The following is a 23,399-nucleotide window of genomic DNA, read 5'->3' as shown; positions in this document are numbered from 1 at the left end:
AAAAAAAAAAAAAAAAATTAATGATATATTAAAAAAAAAAAAAAATAAAAAAGATTAAAAAAAACTTTCAAAAATTATATATTATAAATAAATAATATTAAAAATAAATATCAATAAAAAAAAGAATAATCATCATAAATTTTTATAGATGCTTTAAAAATAAATTCATATATAACATGTGGTGCTTACAGAAAATATATAATTGAATCTCCTTTTCAATGAACTACCAGTTATTATCAAAAATTATACTTTTTTCCTCATATTTATAACATTCATCTAAAGCACTTTTACAATATTTTTGTAAACAAAAAAAGAAAAAAAAAAAAATTAATTCATAGAATATAAAATAAAATATGAAAAATAAAAAAAAAAAAAAAAATGAATAGTAAAATACCTATTTTATTTTAAGCTTATTATTTTATTGCATGCATACTCAAATTATAGCTTTTTTTTTTTTTTTTTTTTTTTTTTTTTTTTTTATATATATAGGATCTTTTGTTTTTTTTTTATTCGAATTAATAAATTAATAAAATTTCTTTTTTCATAATATTTTCAATTAAAGTGAAAAGTATTTTAACAAAAAGAAAAATACATTAATAAAAAAAGTGTGAAATAATACAAGAAATTATATATAAAAAAATTTTAAAATAGTACAAAATTCAATAACATAAAAATATAATTAAATGAAAAATATTTTAAATATTTACAAATGTAAAAGTAGTTATGGAAAGTTAAAATTTAATTTTTTTTATAAACACTAACATATAAGTCACTTTTTTTTTCAGTTAATTTTAGTGAATGTTTTTTTTTTTTTTTTTTTTCCAAATGAAAAAGAAAATTCCATCTTACTTCGCATATATGTAATTTTTTAATATACACATTAGAAAATAAGTATAATTATTGGTTTTTTCTAATGTTTATATTTTAAAATATAATGTTATAAAAAAAATATTCATTTTTAACTCTAAATTTTAAATTTATAATTTTTGAATGAATTTTTTTGATAAACGCATTTCATCTATTTTGTCTTTTAAAGTTTTTTTTTTTGAAATATCTTTTTTCCTTTTTTTTTTTCAAAAACTTAATGAAATGTTACATTCAATAGGTATAGTTTTCTTTTTCATTTAACATTTTATCTTTGAAAAGTAATTTTTACTTTTCGAGTGCATGTTAAAAATTAAATTTTTAAAAGTATATTCAAACATAAAAAAAAAAAATAAATAAATAAAAAAAAAAAAAAAAAAGAAGAAAAGAGAAATGAAAATGAAAAATGAAAAATGAAAAATGAAAAAAAAACATTTTTTTCATGTTGTTGAAAACGACCTATCTTTATCAAATGATAATTCTTTTGATTTTTCTAATAATTCTAATATAGACAATGAAAGTAAAGTAAAAAAGGAAAATAATTTTTCCGATGAAAATGAATATATTGATTTTTCGGATGATAAGTCTAATAATATTACTAAAAGAAATGCTTTGAATTTCTTAGGTTTAAATAAAAAAAAATTAGAAAATTTTAATTTTAATAAAGAAATAAATGAAGGCACTAATAATGCACGTATAAGAAATACAAAGCATAAAATTTGCAATTTAAGTGAAAAGTTATTTTCTGAAAAAACAAAGTGTAAAAATGAAAATAATAGCAACTTAACTTATGCTATCAATGATAATTTTGTCTTTAATTCAAGGCAAATTAATAGAAATATTAATGAAGATATTTACAAAAATAATCAAAGTAATAATAAGGAATTTTATTGCATGAAACATATAATTCATAATAACTTAAATAATAATTATGATAAAAATGATATTAAGGTTTTCAACATTTATCATAATAATAGAGCTGAATGCTTATTTAATGATGTGAGTGTAATAAAATTCTATGGGTATAAGAATATCTGTATTTATGAAAATAAAAATTACATATATAGAGAAATTAATAATAAATTATTTCAACATAAAAATAAAACAGAAATGTCTTCATTTAATCCAGATAGTGATATTTATGAGTACATTTACAACAATAAAATGAAATTAAAAAATGATAATAATGAAAATGATGATATTCAATGTTTTCAATTTTATATTCATAAATATCCTTCTTTTTTAAAAGAAAAAATAAAGATATTTGTTCATATATACAATATGTTTAGCATATATCCATATATTAATCATAAATTTATTGAAGAAGAATTGTATTCAAAAAGTCTAAAAATTCTTTATTCTCCTGAAAAAATTTTAAATATTAAATGGAAGTTTTTTGAGAAAAAAGAATTAAAAATTATTTTAAATGATATTATAATAAATAAAAAGGAATATAATTTACAAGAAAATTTTGTAAAAATTAATGATTTTATTTATATTAATTTTTTAACACAAGAAATAAAAATATGTGATATAAAAAGTATGAAATTTAATAATTATATAATTTTAAATGGGAATGGATTATGTTTTTCAGCTTACTATTATTTAATTGTTCCTTATCATAGATGTATTAATGAAAATGAGATAGATAAAAATAATAATTATAATTTCAACTATGAATATATTTTTTTATCACAATTATTTAATATTTATGACAATTTTAACATATGCTTTTTGTACCCACTATTTATTGCTTACTTTTTTTATTATCATTTATTTATTAAACAAAAAGTAAATATAGCGTCTTCTTTTTATTATCATAACATATCATTAGAAGAAAACTTAAATAAAAAAAATAAAACAAACGTGCAATACAACAATAATAATGAAGAATCATATATAAATCATTTAAATGATATATATATAAAATTAACGAAATGCTATAAAAAAATAATTATTGATTCAGAAAATCAAAATATAAAAATAACCGATAACATTATCGAATTTTTATTGCCTGAAAGTTGTTACAAAAATTTTGAAAATGTAGAATTTCTTTGTAAAAATACTCATAATCTTTCCTTAATGTACATCATGTGTATAAACAAATATAATTTGGATAGCAAGAAATTATTAAATAACGATGATTATAATGTTGAATATATGAATTTAAATAATAATATAAATAGTAATAAAACTTATGATACTACTTTTAATAATCTTAAAAAGGACTTCAATAATATCACAGATGATATAAGAAAAAAGGAAAGAGAAGAATATTATGAAAAAGTACTGTGTTTTAATGAAATTAAAGAGATCATTAATTTGAGGAATATATTCCCAGAAGACAAAAAATTTTATTTTAATACATGTAATAAAATTGATAATATTATAAAAATTAGCGTAAGAAATGATGGAATTTGTTTTTTTTATATGAAAAATATAAGTGAATATTTATTTTTTTCATTCTTTATAATATTCAATTCCTTAGAAAATCTTTTCCTATTAATGAATAAAAAAAAAACTGAAAATAATAACAAATATTTTGAAACGGAAGAGAAATGTATTTTATCTGTTTTTAATAACACTTCTGTGAATTTAAGTAAAGATGACCAAGAAAGAGATGAAATTAAAAAATTAAGTTCTTATGGGTTAAATTATAATTTTTACAACAGTAGTGATAATAATATATTGAATAATTTTAATGATACAATTAAAAATTATTCAAACAATCATAATTTTAAAAGTATTTCAAGTAAAATATCGAGTTTTGTAAATATAAGCAAGATATTTGATATGAGTAACATAAAAAATATATATAATGACTTTTATATTTGTGAAAATAAAAAAATAAATTCCTTTAAATTAATTAATATAATGAATAAAGAAAAAAAAAAAATTTTAGTTCCATATTATTTCAATAAGAATGAGTTAACTCAATTATTTTTCTTAAGATTATCAAATATACATATATACGATATAAATACACAACTAAATAAAGTTTTCGAATATATAGATTATAATAATGAAACATTCACACCCTTTCTTAAAAACTATGAAAATTATGATATGAACGTTCAATTAGATTTATTAGAAAATATTTATACCATAAATGATGAAATATATTTATTATATTCTAAGAAAATTAACTATACTCATGATATTTATAAATACAATTATTTATATGTAAAAAATTATCTATTGAAAAATTACATTCTTTATTATAACATTTATTTTAACATATGTGATGAATTAAAAAAGAACAAATATTACAAATTAAAATATACGAATAAAAATAAAGAAACTATTTCTATTCATTTCACTGTTTGTTTTAATTATGTATGTGATAAAATAAACTTTCATTTTCAATTAAAACCATTATATTATATAACTCATGTTGAAAAAAACACAGATGAATACTTTGAAGAAAAAAATTATATTTCTTTTATTAGGAATTATGTAAATAGCAAATATGTTGCTTAATAAAAAAAAAAAAAAAAAATGTTTAAAAAAACGTTATATTCTTTTTCAATTCATAAAATATTGCTTATTTTTATATACTTTTTGATTTACATTATATATACATATATATATATATATATATATATATCTATATATTTATATATTTAAATTAAAAATAGTTATTATTTATATTTTAAGTAGATTGAAAAAATAACCATAAAATTAGTTTAAGTTTCTTTTTATATATGAAAATTTTTTTTCTTTTTTACCTCTTCTAAATTAAGGCATTACAATATGATACATTTATTATAATATATTTGTGTATTTTTCAAGGTATTATTTTAATTTATAAATTTATATATATATTGAATTTTAACCTTTCCTGATTATATAGCTTTAATTTTTTTTTTTTTTTTTATTATTATTTTTAATAACTATATCAATTATAATATAATTTATTATTCATTTATTTTTATTACTGAATTAACATTTTTAATGCCATTTTCTTTTTTTCTTAATTTTTGCAATTTTATCTATAATTATTAATTATATTTATGGGTGACACATAATTTTTTTTTCTTGTGAAATTTTTTTTTATATGATAAAACAAAAAATATTGATAAAATGTTTTTACATGTTTAGCACTCATTTTTTTCTTTTTAATTAATTGAATGAACTGATGCTTAATAAAAAAATAGATAACTTTTTCATCGTTCCTTTTTCTCTTTTTAATATATCCATGTTTTAATTTTAAACATAATTCAAATTTTTTATTTATATTTTTAATTTTTTTTAAATTTCTTTTTTTTATCAAATTATTTCTTTTTATTTTATTTATATCTAAATTACTTTTTTCATTTTTATATTTTATTATGCTTAACAAAAAAAGATTTATATTCTTAAGATCAGTTAATTCTTTTCTTTTTAAAAATATAATATTATATATATATATATATATATTTTGGTGAATTGCATTAGTACAAGTTGAAATTAAATATAAGAATAAACATAAATTCTTCATTTGACTTAAAGTAGTAAAATATTTGTGAATATTTTTATATATAATTGTTTTTATATTATGTGTCTTTTTAAATTCATTTAAAAAATCAAAAATATTACATATGTCAACTTCATTAAAATAGTTATAATTTTGAATTCTATCAAAAATATCTAATATTATAGATAAAGAATTAACTAGAGTGTTTTTTTTTAATTGGTTTAAAAAAATTTGATTATTAGATGGAATATTTAAAAGAACAGACGTATTACCATATAATTCTTTTTTTAAAATTCTATTATAAAATGAAATACAGGAAAGAATATAAGTAAAATTTTTCATAAATGAATTTATATTTTCTTCTTTTTTCATCATTTCTAGTGCTTCTATAAAAAAAATCCTATGAAAATTTTCATTAAAAAAATTAGAATTCATTAATAATATTGATAAAATTTTTATTAAGTATTCATAAAAAATAGTTTTCTCTAATTCCTTCTCTTTTCTGCATCCAATTACTTCCTTTAAAAGTTCTTCATAAAATTCGTTATCGTTAATTATTTTTTTATTTAAAATAGAAAATTTTAAAATTTCTAATGTTAATTTTAAAAATAAATTTCTATTTATGTTTTTATAAATAGAAATATAGCACATAAATATCTGTTCAATTTTATACTTATCCTTCATTTTATTATTTAAATCTGTATCTTTTTTATATTTTTTCCTAAAAATATGAATATATTTAAACAATTTGAAAATAGTAGAATTTATGTTATACAAATAAAATTTATTGTCAAATCGTTCATGGTTTACATTTGCATTATTATTAAAAGATACACATAAATTTAAATTCTTATCCTTATAAGATATTTTACCATTATTTGATATATTACGATAACAATTCAAGTAACCTTTTCTTATTTTATGAAACTTTTTTGTAATCATTTTTAATTCATTTTGTTTTACTATTATTTTTTTAATTTTTCATTACTAAAAGCAAATATTCCATAAAAAAAAAATCTCTTTTTAATCGTATTATTAAATTTTAAATGAAAAAAAAAAAAAAAAGGAATTCTTATTTTTCATGATATTCATTGTAATTAACCATTTAAAAAATTGTTTTAATTCACATTTCTCTAGTATTTAAATATTCACATAAGTAGTAAGAAACTAAATTAACAAAAAACTGTGTATTTTTTTTATTTTTTCATTTTTTTTTTTTTTTTTTTTTATGTGTAATAAGCTGAAAGATTTTTTATATAATATAAAAGTGAACAAATATGAAAAATTTTATATAAAATTACATTAAAAAAGAAAAAATAAAGAATGTCAGTATTTATTAAAACCTTGAATAGTTTAATTTTATTTTAAAGATTATTTTTAACCAAATGAATAATAAACTTTTTTTTTTTTTTTTTTTTTTATTATGATATAATTTAATAACTCAATGATTATTTTTTTTTCTCTTTTACTTTTAAAAATGTAACAATGAATTTTTTAAAATTGTTTTTGATGTTGGGATTTGTTATATTTAATGTATCAGCATTTATAAAGCATAAACTGACGTTCATCAATTATGTAAATATAGAAATAAAAAACAAAACTAGACCAATAACAACAATAATATAAATATAATAAAGATGAAATGATAATTATATAATATTCATAGAAACTATAATATAATAAAAAAAAAAAAAAAAAAAAAAATTAAATAAATAAATAAGTAAACTTGTATTGTTAAATATTTTGAATTTTTCAATTTAGGTAGTCACAAAGACAGATAAATATAAAAAAAAAAAAAAGAAAATTTGTTTGTTCATACGCAAAAGTAAAAATGATGATATTGAAAGTTATATTCCTTATATTTATAAAGATGTAGCACCATGTTTAAAAGAATTAGCAGATGAGGTATTTCTTTTTTTTAAGTATTACATTGCTTCTCTTCATACATATATATTAATTTTTTTTTTAGATAATAATAGTTTATATATAAAGTTTTTTTATTGTTATGATTATTTTTTTTGTTTTATTTCATTTTATTTTTGATATATATTTTTTTTATGTATATATTTAAAATGTAGGAGTATTCTTATAAAGATTTGTTGAATGCATACTTTCCTGAAACTATTGAAAGAGAAAAAAGAATAAAAGAAAAAAAGAAACTAGAAGGAGAAAAAGAAAAAGAACAAAATACTCATAAAGAATTAGATTCTAATTTATATGATATAGAAAAACACATAGAAGAAAAGTTAGTAGAAAATAACATACAAAATTTTGAACATATAAATAAAATAAAAGATGGTAAAGTAAAAAATAAAATTTTAGAAGATTCCTATGATATTATCAAAAGTACATTAGAAAAAACATATTTCAATAGAAAGAAAGAGGAAGATACTAAAATAAATTATTTAGAATTAGCAAAAAAAGAAAAAGAACTACTATATACTAAATTAATAAATGGATATTCAATTGTTAATAATAAGAGTACATTTGATTTTTTTGGTGTATTTTATGATAGTGAAGATTATAATAATAAAAATAAAATTTTTTTAGAAATTGAAAAAATTCTAAATCTAGAACCCTTTAAAAGTAATCAAGGAGATATATTACAAGACATTGATTCTATTTTAAAAATAAATAAAATTCCTTCTACTATTCGAAATTTTCTTATAAAATATAGAAGTTTTGGTAAAAAAATATATAATATGAAAAAAAATGAAAGCTATAAAAAAAAAGAGGAGAATCTAACAAATAAAGAAGTGAATTATTCTGATGATAATGAAATAAATAAACAGAAAGAAACTGAAAATAAAAATGGTGATGTATTAAAAGAAGATGATAAAAAAGAAAATAACGAAAATATAGATGAAAACAAAAAAACTGAAGAAAATAAAAAAGATGATGCAATAGAAAGTAGCACAAAAATAATTAATGAAGAAGAAAAGGAAGAAGAAAATTTGTATAAACAATTTCATAAGGATGTTAATAAAGTTATTATGACTATGCACAATAATTTAAATGATGAAAAACTAATAAAAAAGGATTGCTTTTACATGGATGAATTTTATGAAGCATATAAAAAACATTTAAAGAATATGCATATTAAAAGAAATAAATTAGAACCACAAAAAAATAATTATGACTTTTTAACATTTATGCATGAACACTTTGAAGATTATTTTTTTTCAAAATATGGAAATTTTGATTATGATTTTAATGACAAAATAAAAAAAATAAAGAAAAAAATTCATGATGAACAAAATTTTGACAAGTTACAAGATATGGAAATATTAAATGAAAATGAATGTTTTCAAAATAAAGAAAATATTAATAATAGTAATAATGATAATGTTTTAAAAGAGAAGAGTGAAATAAATGAGCATTTAAACACTAATAATAGTAGTAATAGTAATGAAAAAAATATGTTTAATAAGAAAAATAATTATAAAGGTGAGAATATTTTTAAAGAATTAAAAGAAAATAAAAAACTAAAAAAATACATACTAATAGATATGATAAAAAATTACCATGAAAAAATATATGATATATATAAGCCAAATGATTTAATAACAAATGCATATGGTTTTAATAATTATATAGATATTGAAAAACATGATAGAGAAATAGATTTAACATTTAATAAACATAGTATATTAAATTATGATAGTAAAGATGTATTAAATAATGATGAAAAATTATATGTAGGAAAATTAATATTTGGTAAAATATTTCAGGTAGAAAAAAATGTTGCATATGTTGACATCAATTATGCTTTTTATGCTGAAATACACATAGATCAAATGCCTTATAATATCGATAATATTAAACATGTTTTTAATGTTAATGATAAATTGATATTTGAAATTTATAAAATGTATACTAATAAAATATTATTAACATTAAAAAATATACAAAAAATTAATGATCTCAATAAGATATTATTGTATAAAACTGAGGATATTCCATTTGACGTCCATGTGAACTCTATTTTAAAAAATGGCATAAGTGTATCTTATAATGATATACATACATTTATTCATACTTCTGCTTTATCAAGCAAATACAAAGTTAAAACAGAAAATGAAGAGAAAATATTAGATACCTTAATTAACCAAAAAATAAAAGTTTTTTGTACAGATATTAATAAGTTAAGTTTTTCCAATATAATATATGAACAAAATGAGCAATTGAAAAATATTAATATTTATGATGTAATTGAAGCAGATATTATACATATTTCAAAGTATGGAATAATGGTTAAATTTTGTGATATAGTTGGTTTAATTCATGTATCAGAAATATCCAAAAAAAGGATACCTAATTTAAATAACTTATTTAAAATTAATGATAAAATAAAAGGAGTTATAATAAATATAGATTATGATAACAAAAGATTTTCGTTATCTACAAAAATATTGGAAAGTGAAGGGAAAAATATTATTGATAACAAAATAGAGATATATGAAGATATTATCAATATCGTAAACAACATTAAGAAAAGAAATTCTAATTTAAAGATTAATGATTCAAATATTAAGAATCAACTGCTATCCTTGATTGATATATATGAAAATGATAATGATTCGAAGAAATCAAAGCAAGATAATAATATGATACATGAAGAAATAAATAAAAGTAACCAAAATGATAAAACTGAAGAAATAAATCAAAATAATAAACTAAATGAAAATGATATAACAGAAGATATTAATGATTGTAATAAATTGCAAGATGATAATGATAAAAAATTGAATAATGAAAACATGGGAAACGAATCTGACTGTAGCATTAGTGAAACAGACGAAGCGAAAAAAGAGCTTTTTATTGATGTACATAATCAAATGATTCCATATTTAATGATAAAACTTGAAGAAAACAGTAAAATAGGAGATGTAGAAAAAAAAAAGTAAGCATATATATATATATATATATATATATATGTATATATATATTTATATATAATTTATTTTTTTTAATTTTTAGAGAAATAATTTGGGACTTGGAAGATGAAAATTTTTTGAATTCAAATTCACCTAGTCAAAGTTCACAGTGTAAACATAAAAAAAAAAAATACTTTTATATATATCATATTTTATTATTTCATTATTTCATTATTTAATTATTTCATTATTTCATTATTTTTTATTTATTTTTTTTTTTTAAAGTCTTTGAATATCAGTGGTCATATCTAAAAGAAAAAAAATGGATAAATTTTGCTTACTATATTAATAAAATAATGAATTATTATTTTAATATTAATGATGATTTTTTTACTTACAAAGAAAAAAAGTAAATGAAAACAAAAACAAAAAAAAAAAAAATTCTTTTTATACATATATTGTAAAATTTAATCTCTTTATTTTCTTTTTTTTTTTTTTTTTAGCATAGAATATGAAATAGATTTTGTAAAAAATATCAGAATTGATTTAAGTACCGGATTGTACACAAGAATTAGAAAAACTGTTGTGAAATAAAACCCAAATTTTTTAGAATATAACAAAAAAAAAAAAAAAAAAAATTAATATAAAATAAAATAAAATTAATAAATGTTAAATGTTATTGAAATAATTTATTTTTTGAAAATATCTTTTAAATATATTTATCTTACACATTTTCTTTAAATTAATATTCTATTTCTTCATCTAAATCAGAATCCTCATATTCATTTTCATCAGTGTAATTTTCTTCATCATTAAAGTGAATATCAGGCTGAATAAAAAAAAAAATTTAACTGTTATATTGATTTTAACAAAAAAAAAAAAAAATTTTATTATATATATATATATATATAGATTTTTTTTTCATTAATTTTTTTTTTTGTTGTGAAAAATTTTTTATTAAAAAATTTTCTTTAAATTTTTTTTAATAATCATTAATAAACGTTTTAAATAATTATTTTTTCCTTACTATTTTAGGGTATGCATAAAAATTACTGGTTGTGGATATTTTCCATTTTTTTTTTAACCTCTCTAATTTTGTAAACACTTTTTTAGTCATTCGCATATTCTCAAAAAATAAAATAAAAGATGAAGTATTTAAATTATTTTGTTCACTTAATGAATTGTTATTATTGGTTGTTGTTGTAAATTCATCAACATTAATAGATATGTGATTGTGGTTTATTTCACTTAATTCATATTTATTACTATCTTTTTCATTTTTTTCATCACTATTATATTCTATTATTTTTTCATCACTTTCTTTATTATTATAATTAATTTTAATAATTTTACAAGGAAATATTTTAAGGGTAATTAAAAAGTTTTCAAATTCTTTTAATGATATATCTTTATGCCATCCACAAGTGAATATTTTGTATTTTGAAAAAATAGTTAAGTAGTCTAATTTTTCTGAACTAATAAACAAATTATTTTTTGATGCATATAAAAATGATGTTCCATAAAATTCTTTTAGGTGATATTTTTTGGCAACAGGATATTCCTGCATTTTATTTATTAAAATATTTGCGTCATTTATATGATCACATAACACATAAGCACAATCACTTTGACTTCCATTTTTTTTAAATCTAAATATAATATTTTTTAATTTTACTTTAATATTGGCACACTCATATATAATTTCTGATAATTCTTTTCTTCCATAACAATTAGGTATATTTATTATAGTAACTATTTTATCTAAATTTTCAAATTTTGATATTCTTTTAATATCTTCCGTAAATCTAAAGAACCTTTCACATTCTTCAACAAATTTTTCAATTTCATAATCATCGCATAGATGAATTTTACAATTCATAAATAAATTTTTTAAATTGGAATGATATTTTTTATTTATAATTATGTCATTACTTATATTATTATTTGCTTTATTGTATACTTCTTTCTCTTCTTCATTTTCATTAAATAATAATTTTACATCATTTTCATTATTTTTAATGATATTATTATTGTTTTCACTATTATAATTTTCTATTTTACTATCATTATTCCCATTATCTTCATTATTCTGAATATTATCAAAATCAAAATTGAAATTTTGCTTTTTCATATTATCAACTAAAATCATTATTCTTCCTGTTGGTCTAGATAATATATTTGTCATAATATGCACATCATCTTTTTTTATATTTAATCCTTTCAATTCAAAATATTTTAAAATCAAATCAATTTTACAGTTTTCTCTTTTTACATTTTCAAATAAAATTGCCTTTTTTCTCAATAAATTTGATATATTAATATCACTACTGAAATATAACTTTTTAATACGATTTATCATCGTTATTTCATTATAATAAAATGTCAAAATTTTGTTAAAAAGAAAAAAGTTATTTTTTTGTAGAGTCACCAAAAATTTATTCATATAAAATATTTCAAATGAGGTTATGCCATAATATATATACTTAATTTTTCATTTAAATAAAAAAAAAAAAAAAAAAAAAAAACTAAAAATAATATAAATTAAATAACAGAAAAATTATTATTTAATTTTAAAAAGTATATTAAAATTGGGAAAAATTTTAATGTTTACTGAAAAAATGTTTTTCATTTCTGACATTTTTATTTATTTAAAAAATACATGTATAAATAAAAATAACCATATAAAAATCATATCACACATTTTTATAGGAAAGGAGAAATACTATTCTTTAAATAAAAATTATTGATTATAATTCAATAGTGATGATATCAACAATAATTTAGTGAATTATATATTAGAGCTTATGTTAATTTATATTGATACTAAACATTTTATTTTACAAAAAATTGTATTAAAAAGATAAGTAGAACAATATTCTACATACTTATGCTATAAGAATTGAACCTTAAAAAAATATATTTCCTTTTTTTTTTTTTCTTTTTTTTTTTGTTTTCTTATATGAATTTAAAAAAATTCAGTTGGCTTAATACATTTAAACATATGAATATTTTTAAAAACAATTATATCAGTGCGTATTGGTAGGTATAACATAAATTTCAAAAGTGAATAAACAATTAGGAAAAATTAAAGGAAAATGAAAAATGCATGCAGTTGTTTAGTAAAAATAATTAAAAATATATAAAGTCATTGTATCTTTTTATTTGTTTTTCTTTTTTATTTTTATCATTATAATTAATTAAAGTAAAAATAGCAAATTTCTCAAAAGAATTAAATCCGTACAAAAAATACAATTATGTAAGTACTATATATTTTTTTAATTTTTTGATAGAAGTTAGTGTGCACAGATTTATATTTTTTATAAAGTCATTATGCTGTTTCTTTTTTTTTTTAATAATTTCTAATTAATAAAAAAATTTTTAAATCTTAAAAGAAATTAATAAATATAATAAAAGCTTAAAAAATATACATATATATAAAAAAAAAAAAAAAAAAAAAAATTAGGTAAAAAGAAAACTATAAAAAATATAATATATAAAATATTTAACAGAATAAAAAAGAAAAAAAAGGAAAATAAAATGAAGAAAAATATGTTTTAATTAAAAAATTAAAAATAGTATGATAAAAAGTTATACAATATAAGAATTATAAGGGTAAAACAAAAAATACACATAAAAAAAAAAAAGTTAAAAAATATAGAAAAAAAAATGATAATATAAAACTGTTAAATTGGAAAATTATTATAATAGAAATTAATATTTCATAATAATTGTTTTATGTTTAAATTAAGAAGTATTTCAATAAAAATGCTAACTCAACAAAAAACAAAAAGATAAAAAATATTATTATATTTTTACTAATATAGATAGGTAATTTTAAAAAAAAAATATTATAATAAAAATTAAAAGCTATTTTGTTATAATTATATTAAAAAAAAAAAAGATAAAATCTTTTATTAAATAAAAAATATATAAAACTCTTGAAGGATAACTTTAAATTAACAAGAACTAAGAATAATTGTCTCTAAGAGGAAATAAGAATCTATTTTTTTAAAATATTTGCATAAAAAGGGTACTATCTTTTCATTCAATATATATATAAGGTTTAATTGTAGATAAATATCTTTACACAACAAAAAAAAAAAAAAAAAATCACTATATTTTTTTTTTGTAGTTAAAATGTTAAACATATTTAGAGAATTAAACGATTATAGTAATTTTTTGCCAAAAAAAATAAAGGAAAATGTGAATAAAGAAAAATATGAGTTATTGAGTGAAATTAAAAGAAGGGTACTCCTTAAAAAAAATAATTCATATAATGTTACAACAGTAATTAAGTTATTTAATTCTTATGAGACAATTAATACAAGAAAGCATAAATCATTTTACTATTACATTTTTATGATTAGATATTTATGGAAATCCTTACAAAATAAGAATCTTAGTCCAAACCTAAAATCATATATTTGCCAATCACTTTCTAATATTTTGAAGAACATCAAAAAATATATTTTAGATGACTTTTTTTTTGAACATGATAGAAATCTGATTATGAAAGATAAGGAAATTGTAAATTACGATGAAGTTGAAAGTGATTTTACAAATAATTCTTATGCAGATATTAGTGATCACTATTATTTAGAATATAAAAAAGTTGATGAGGATAGTGAAGTAGAAAGTATTATTAACGAAAACAGTGTGCAAAATTTAAATGATTTTTACCTTTCCTTTAATGGTATATTTGAAAAAAATGAAGAATATGGTTCATTTTTTAATGAGGAAATTATAATTAATGGTAAGGATGAAAGTTTTCGGTTATATATTCAAAAGTGCATTTTAAATATTATAGATTATGAATATATATTTAATTTAGTTTATGACTATTTGAGCAACAATACTACTAAAAATGACGAATATAGTCATAATTCATATAAAAATTACATTAATTCCTTATTAAATGTTTTAATTAGTTTAAAATCATTTTGTTATTATAATATTGATGTACATAATTTACTAGTTGATTTTTCTTTAAATAATATCCATTCTATAAAATATGAAGAATATGTTGATAAAAAAGGAGAATGCTTTTATGAGAATAATTATTTTGACAAGGATTCTATTATATTCGTAATAAATGATAAACTAAATGAAAAAGTTAATAAAAGTATAGGGAACAATGATGATGTAAATAATAATGATATAAATACAACTTTAAAAAAAAATGAAAAAATAAATTCTAATATAGATAAATCAGTATGTATAATAGATAATCTAGAATTATGTACAAGATATAATACTATATTTTTAAATTTTGTTCTATTATGTCAATTAGGTTCGGATGATTTATGTTTTAAATTAATTAAATATAATAAACTACTTTATTTATATAACAAGATAAAGAAATTTAATTGGCATTGTATAAATTATTCTTTTGTTAAAATAATATATAAAGGATTAAAATATGCATATGTATATAATATTAGTTTAAAAAAAGAAATAAATGAAATGCTAAATATAATTTTTTTTTTATTCATGTATTATATAAAATTACCTAATAATGTTCAACTAAATTCCTCAAAGTATTTTATACCAGATGAATACAACTTACTAATTAATGATAATGAAAGTGTCATAAAAGTAATTTCTAAAATATTCGTTTTTTTATTAAATAAAAATTACAGAAATAATGAAGAAAATATATCAAATAAAGAAAAAGATCAAAAGTTGTTAGATAAATTTCTCTCTTATATAGATGAAAAAAATTTTAATTTAAATGATTTTGATGAAAATAAAAATTTGTTTTCAATATTTGAAAACGTTGATACTTATGGTTACATAAATATTATAACTTCTTTATTTATACCTCATATACATCCATGTAATATAGGAAAACACATAGGAAATATCAACTTATTCATAAATTCTTTCTTATATTGTTTTATTAGAAAAATGAAAAGAGAAGAAATATTTTTAAAAAAAAAAGAAGTAAAAACTAGTGAAAAACTCAATGATCATAAAATAGATAATGATATTGATAATTATATAAATAATTATTTTATAACAGAGGGAGACAAAAAATTTATTGTTGAAAAGTTTACTACATTAGTGTTACAGGGGATGTTTCCTAAGAATAATAAAGGAATAAGCTTATTTGAAAATATTTTAAAACATATTTGTATTATTGATATAAATTGCTTAGATATTTTTGTTAAAAAAATAATGGATTGCTTATGTAATGTTAATATATCAACACAAATCTGTAATTGCTTATTATCCTTATGTCTATTGTTACCATTATTAGTTAAATATAAGTCTACCTATTTAAAAGATATATTATATGTTATGAATGTTGGTATTGATATATGTGATGTATATAAAAGTTTTACTATTTTTTCCTTTTTGAGTATTTTATTTTCATATATATCAATTGTAAAAATAGACAATATTGATTATTCCTTAGCCGTAAATGAATATAAGAAATTTATACATTTTGAGAATATTCAAAAAGAATTAAATGATGAAGAAGTTAAAAATATAATAGTACAGAGAAAGGAATTGATTGATTATTTATGTCAATGGGTTTATGAATTTTTTGATAAAATTTTATATTTCATAAAATTCTCAAAAAGTGAAAAAAATAAAGATAATAAAAAACAAAATGGAGAGATTAAAGATAGTAAAATAGAAAATGATTTATATACAGGATTAAAAACTACTATTATTTCGTTGTTTATTCATCTAGATCATCAAATTATATATGAATTGTGTCAAAGATTTTTAAATAATATAGAATTAGAAAATTCAAAATTTTTGTCTATTATTCCTTATGCTATTGGTTTAGTAAATAATAAAAAAATTTTTGATATGCTTTTTAATACATTTTATAAAAAGTTAGTTACAAAAAGGAAAAAAAAAAAAAAGTCGGACAATGAATGCAATGATGAAAAGGAAACAGAACAAGAGGTGGAAAGTTATGTTTATACAAAAAATGAATATGCAAATGATGATACTATAAAATGTTATTTACTGTTTTTATCAAATCTAATTCGAAGAGCAAAAAATGAATTTTTGAATTTAGAAGATATATATAATTTAATTGAAATATATATAGTTGAAGATAATAATACTATATTCAAATATATATGTAAAATTATATATAGATTTTTAGAATATAATTTTAGTTTAACAATTAAAGATTATTCTTGTTTTAAGATAGATGAAAATATGACATATACAGACAAGATACTTACGTTTGCATATTGGGGTATTCCATGGCATATATTAAGTAATCAAAATAAATTAAATGAAAATAATCTTTTAAAAATGGATAAAAATGAAAAGATAAATACAAATGATGAAAATTATTTTAGTAACATCGACGAATTAATAAAATGGAAGTCTCCATCCTTAGAAGATATAAAAGTAGGAAAAAATTTTATTTTTTTACTTTTAGATTATTTAATAGATTTATTAATGCAATGTGAGATACCAATTTGCACACCTAATTTAATAAAATATATTAAAAAAAGAAATATAAAAGAAACAAGAATTAAATGGAAATTTACTTTAAATTATTCTAATATAATATCAAGATTTTATAAAGTAATAAAAGTTATTATTAAACCATTAAGTTTATTATATCCTGATGAAAGATATAATTATAATAACTTATTAGCAAAATGCCATGTTATTAATACAAAACTATCCTTTTATTTATACGTATATATATCAGAAATTATTATAACTTTATCATTACATGTTTTAAAAATTCCAAAGCAAATTATAGATATATCTCCATATATAGAATATAACAGTAACGATGAGAAACTAGAAAATAAATCATCTTTTAGTTCTCTAAATAGTGAAAATAGCATAAATGAAATAAATAGAAATAGTTATGATAAGCAAGAAATAAAAAAAATGAAAGAAGATTTTTTCAATAATGTTATAAATAATAGGGAAAAAGATATAAAAGCAGATGCTAAAATACAAAGGAAAATAATTAAGAATATACATTTATTACTACTTAAATGTAATGAAAATTCTAACTCTAGTTTATATAATGAATACATTAATAATGTTTTATCATTTACTTATAATATGTATCCAAATAGCTACAATTTTGATATTATAAAAAATCAATACATTAATAACATTTTCTTTTTATTTAATGAAAGATTAAAACAAAGAAAAAAAAATTATTGTTTTCAAGGTTATCGTAAACAGCTATGTAATATTTTATTTTTTATTAATTTGTCTATTTATTCTCAAGTTAGATCTTATGCACAAACTACTATTAAATTAATTTTACCATCTTTTAAAATAATTAAAGTTCCTTTTTTGAAAATATGTTCCTTTTATTTAAAAAATTATATAAAGTTATATATTTTAACACAAAAAGATAAAAAAGAAAATAAAGAATCATTAAAAGAAAATAATGATAATATAGAAATTGATGATAATGATAATGTGAGGAAATTATCTACTTTGAAGAGTTTTAGCGATTTAAATGCAAATGATTATTTCGAAAATAAATGTATAAGTTGTTTTAACGGTGTTATTTTAAATATAACAAATAGTATGGGATTAATAAAGAAAATTATAACAGATATACATTTATTAAAAAAGTTTATTAAAATAATCATCAACATTTTAAGATTAGATATACAAAAAGAAGAAATAACTCTTAAATGTATGAAACTAGTGTATGCCTTAATTAATAATAGATTTTTTAAAAATTCAGTAGATGAAAAAAAAAAAAAAAAAAAAATTAATTACTTATTTTTATTTCTAAAAGAAGAAAGTGAAAAAAAAAATAATGTATATGTGCAAATAGTAATTTTGTCCTTTTTAATTTGTTTTAATAACTTTGTTATAGAAAACAATTCTGAATTTTATTTTAATTATTTAATTGAAAATTTGTCAATTAAGAAAAACGTTCATGTTTATAATTTAGCATTTTATGGTTTTATAAAATTGTTAAAATATTATAATAATTTAAAATTGAATATACCAATTCATATATTAAAATATTTTGAAAAAGGAACAATTTATCAGAATTTTATTGAAATATGCATATATAAAAATTTAAAAAGTAAAAAAAAAAATAACAGTATAAATGCTATAATAATAAATTTGTCAAAAGTTCAGAAATCATTTAAAGGTTTTACTCAAATTAGCGAAGTACATCTAAAAGATTTTTATTGTTATTACATATTTTTTAAATTTTTAGTTAATTTACAAAATAATTACATAAAGGAAAATACACCTATAGAAAATGAAAAATGTGAAAAAGATATAAATATAAATCAAATAGACAGCATTGATCACTTCAGTAGTGATACAAATATAAATGATATTAGTATAAGTAATTACAAATATAAATATGTTGGAATAATATTATTTATACTAAATAAATTACAAAAGGATGAGCATTCAGACAATGAATTTAAATCTACCTTTATAGCAGTAATATGTCCATTACTGTTATCATTAAGAAAATTAAAAAATAAGGAAGAAATAAATAAAATTTTAAATGATATTATAGAATTATTAGAAAAGGAAATAGCTATTGTAAATAGCGAAGTATTTAGCATATGGATATATTATTTTCATTTATTGTTTATTAATATAAAAAAAAAATATATTCATATATATAATAAATTAATTGAATTCTGTTTATGTTGTAATTTTCATGACGTTTCTAATTTAATCTTTAAAAAAAAAATGCAATTATTAAATATTATACTTCTTTATAGTATGCATAAAGATATGCATCTATTAGATAACAATTTAAAAGATTTTTTAAAATTAATAGATAATGACAATATAACAGTAAGACAAAGAATAGGAGATATTTTATGTAACATTTTATATGTATCTTATGATCATAAACATTATGATCACTTAAAATATATTTATTATAATGTATTATTTTATTTATATAATATATCTAAAGGTGTTATTGAATATTTAGTAAATAATGAAAATTTATCAAAACAATCTAAATATATATATGCTCTTGAAACATTAATATATTTAACAATTACTATGTATACAAACAAATGTATATATGTTTTGAGTAATTTGGGAATTATTTTCTTAAAAATGTTTATATTATCCGTGAAATTAATTGACAATTATATAAATGAATTGATAAATAAATCTATTAAGTGCTTTTTATGTCCATCTTTATATTTATTTAAGTTATCAAATATAAATTATGAGAGTATAAAAGATCATGGTGTTAAATTATTTGCAGATCAAGATTTATGTAATTTGGATTTATTATTAAAAGATGAAATAGGAAATTTACTTATAAGGGAATTGAGTAGTTTACTTAATAATTCTAATTGGAAAGTTAGAAATTCTACCTTACAATTCTGTTATTTATTTCATTCATATTACTGTTTGTTTATTTATAGTAAAAAAGAGCATTCTTTTATGTTGAATATATTTATATCATTACTAGTAGATAATTATGTTGAAATTCAAAATTTATCCCGTGATATTTTAGCTTCCGTATTTTTTTATTATGATAGTATAGTTCTTCAGAAATTTTCTAATTTTTTTTTAACCATAATAAATCAAAAGAACATTTTAATGGATACTTCACAAAACAATACTACTAAAATCATAGAAAAAAGGAAAACAGTGGCCATTTTTGCTTTAATTAGTATAGTTAATTCTTTTCCTAATTATATTCCTCTTTGGCTCCCTAATATTTTAGTAAGTGTAGCTAAAGTATCTAATAATACAGTTCACAGTATAAAAAAAGAAATAGAAAAATGTATTCAAAATTTTTTAAGAACTCATAAAGATGAATGGGAATACAAATATAAACTTATTTTTACAGAAGATCAATTGAACATTTTAGATATGTATAAAGGTGGCTTAAATTACTTTACATAATATTAGTATTTAATAAAATGTTAAAAAAAATGTAAACAATAATACAAAAAAAAAAAAAAAAAAATAAAAAAAAAAAAAAAAAAAAAAAAAAAAAAAAAAAAAAAAAAAAAAAAAAAAAAAAAAAAAAAAAAAAAAAAAAAAAAAAAAAAAAAAAAGACTTTTTTTTAAAGCTTAAAAAAATAAAGTTTTACATTGAAAAAAAAAAAAAAAAAAAAAAAAAAAATAAAAAAAAAAAAAAAAAAAAAAAAAAAAAAAAAAAAAAAAAAAAAAAAAAAAAAAAAAAAAAAAAAAAAAAAAAATAAAAAAAAAAATAAAATAAAATAAATAAATGAATAAATAAATAACAAAAAAAAAAAAAAAAATGAAATAATAAAAAAAAAAATATAAATATAAAAATAGAAAGAATTATATGTATATATATTGATGTTAAATAATTTTTTAATTTTAAAAATTTATTTATATATACTTACCTTTAAATTAAATTACGTTTAGTTATATAATAACAATAATAAAAAAAAAGAATTTTCATTTGTTATTTAAATTACAGTGATATTGAATTTCTTTGAAAATATTTATACTAAAATAAGAAATATAAATATATATAAATTAATAACACATTTTAATATATTAGATATATAAATTTTTTAAAAATGTTATATATATTTAACGTACTAATTATAATTTGAGAATTTTGATATATTAATAGGAAGTTTATTAAGTTTATAAAAATTTTTAATTGCATTAAGTCTATCATTTATGCTCTGATTATACTTATCACTTTTTGTACAAATAACTCTAAAAGGTATATTAGTTTTTCTATAAAAAAATATAAATATATATATATATTATTTTATTTTTTTTTTTTGAAATGATATATATATAAATATTACTAACACAAATTTACAAAATTTTTTGTTTATGAATTACTTTATAGTTTTTACTAATGATATATCAATTTTTTGTATATCAACACTCATATCAATTAAAATTAAAAATAGGCAAATTTGATTTCTCAAAAAAATATAATCATCTAAGTTATTTCTTAAAATTTCCATTTTTCTTTTTCCTATTCCTTCAGCATAACCTAAACCAGGCATATCAGTTAAAATAAATAACTTCTTTTTTTTCATATTCTCAAATGCATATAAATTTATTGATCTTGTACAACCACTATTTTTTGATACTTTAATAAATTTATTTTCATTTGTATTAATTAAATATTTTATAAAATTTCTTAGAAAAGTCGATTTTCCTACATTGCTCCTACCTAATATGCATATTTCATTAACTCCATAATTTTCTATTTTTTCATAATTATGAAATTTACCTTTAAAAAAAAAATATATATATATATATATATTATAATATTAATAGAGAAATAATGATATTAAAGGACTTAATAAAAAAATCAAGATAGGTGTCGTTGTTTTTTTTTCTTTTTTCTATATTTTATATGTATATAATTATATTAGTTATATAAGTTTTTTTTTTTTTTTTATATATAGTGTCTTTATGAGTTCAAGACTTCAATTTATTAATATAAAAAAAATTTTTTTTTTTTTTTAGATTAAACTGTTTTATGATATTTATTAATTATGCTTTATATTTATACATATATATTTTCTGAATTTATTCTTTTGATTTTTAATTTAACAAAAATATATATTAAAAATATGAAAGACACAAGTATTTCAAAAAAAAAAAAAAAAAAAACAATTTCTAATAAATATATAAATAAGATTATATAAAAAATATATGTACCATAAATAATAAAAAAAAAAAAAAAAAAAAAACATGTAAAACATATAAAATCCATAAATTATATATATATATATATATATATATACTATTGATTTATGAATGTCTTGTTTTTTTTATATTTAACCTAAAAAAGAAACATGCTTAATATCTGATAGGGTAAATTTTTTATTTACCACTAGAAGATTTTTTAAATTAGTCTTAATTTTATTAAAACTTATATTTTTAAAGAGTTTATATTCTAAGTCTTCTTTTTTATTTGTATCTAAAGGAAAAAGAAAATGTAAAAGTGAATTATAAAATATCATTTCTTTATTTTTAAGTTTATAAAAAATTACCTGCATATAGTACAATTTTTTGGTATTTCATAACACTGTTAGTTGTTTTGGGAATAAAACATTTGATAAACATAAGATTAAAACAAAACGTTAAAAAATACTTGAAGCATATAATTCTCTTATTTCGCATTTAGGTATCATAATTTAATTTTAAAATAAAAAAAATATAAAAGAAAATAAAAAAAACATAATTTTAACAAAGTTTAACCTAAAAATTAAAAAATTCATATAAATATT

At 16.9% G+C, this 23,399-nt stretch overlaps 6 protein-coding genes across 6 annotated transcripts; 3 read left to right on the top strand and 3 right to left on the bottom strand.

The window, feature by feature from the left end:
• Window positions 1-1,284: 1,284 nt before the first annotated feature.
• On the top strand, window positions 1,285-4,344 carry PGAL8A_00524400 (conserved Plasmodium protein, unknown function; the record flags this gene model as incomplete). Its single annotated transcript, XM_028674080.1, has 1 exon — window positions 1,285-4,344. The coding sequence occupies one exon, from the start codon at window positions 1,285-1,287 to the stop codon at window positions 4,342-4,344; it is 3,060 nt and encodes a 1,019-aa protein (XP_028530469.1).
• A 508-nt stretch (window positions 4,345-4,852) lies between these two features.
• PGAL8A_00524300 (conserved Plasmodium protein, unknown function) lies at window positions 4,853-6,262 on the bottom strand (the record flags this gene model as incomplete). Its single annotated transcript, XM_028674079.1, has 1 exon — window positions 4,853-6,262. The coding sequence occupies one exon, from the start codon at window positions 6,260-6,262 to the stop codon at window positions 4,853-4,855; it is 1,410 nt and encodes a 469-aa protein (XP_028530468.1).
• A 567-nt stretch (window positions 6,263-6,829) lies between these two features.
• PGAL8A_00524200 (conserved Plasmodium protein, unknown function) lies at window positions 6,830-10,791 on the top strand (the record flags this gene model as incomplete). The annotated part of the gene is made up of 6 exons (XM_028674078.1): window positions 6,830-6,895; window positions 7,082-7,225; window positions 7,399-10,223; window positions 10,301-10,368; window positions 10,483-10,606; window positions 10,701-10,791. The coding sequence occupies 6 exons, from the start codon at window positions 6,830-6,832 to the stop codon at window positions 10,789-10,791; spliced, it is 3,318 nt and encodes a 1,105-aa protein (XP_028530467.1).
• Window positions 10,792-10,939: 148 nt separating this feature from the next.
• PGAL8A_00524100 (conserved Plasmodium protein, unknown function) lies at window positions 10,940-12,556 on the bottom strand (the record flags this gene model as incomplete). Its single annotated transcript, XM_028674077.1, has 2 exons — window positions 10,940-11,026; window positions 11,225-12,556. The coding sequence occupies 2 exons, from the start codon at window positions 12,554-12,556 to the stop codon at window positions 10,940-10,942; spliced, it is 1,419 nt and encodes a 472-aa protein (XP_028530466.1).
• Window positions 12,557-14,334: 1,778 nt separating this feature from the next.
• Window positions 14,335-21,066, top strand: PGAL8A_00524000 (conserved Plasmodium protein, unknown function; the record flags this gene model as incomplete). The annotated part of the gene is made up of 1 exon (XM_028674075.1): window positions 14,335-21,066. One exon carries the CDS (start codon window positions 14,335-14,337, stop codon window positions 21,064-21,066), a length of 6,732 nt encoding a protein of 2,243 aa, XP_028530465.1.
• Window positions 21,067-21,591: 525 nt separating this feature from the next.
• Window positions 21,592-23,292, bottom strand: PGAL8A_00523900 (GTPase, putative; the record flags this gene model as incomplete). Its single annotated transcript, XM_028674074.1, has 5 exons — window positions 21,592-21,643; window positions 21,739-21,882; window positions 21,994-22,393; window positions 22,952-23,089; window positions 23,163-23,292. 5 exons carry the CDS (start codon window positions 23,290-23,292, stop codon window positions 21,592-21,594), a joined length of 864 nt encoding a protein of 287 aa, XP_028530464.1.
• Window positions 23,293-23,399: the final 107 nt, after the last annotated feature.

Source organism: Plasmodium gallinaceum, assembly GCF_900005855.1.
Source record: "Plasmodium gallinaceum strain 8A genome assembly, contig: PGAL8A_v1_152, whole genome shotgun sequence".
Taxonomy (NCBI): domain Eukaryota; phylum Apicomplexa; class Aconoidasida; order Haemosporida; family Plasmodiidae; genus Plasmodium; species Plasmodium gallinaceum.
Note: the sequence above shows the minus strand (reverse complement) of the source record. Positions and strands in the feature narration are given on the sequence as shown.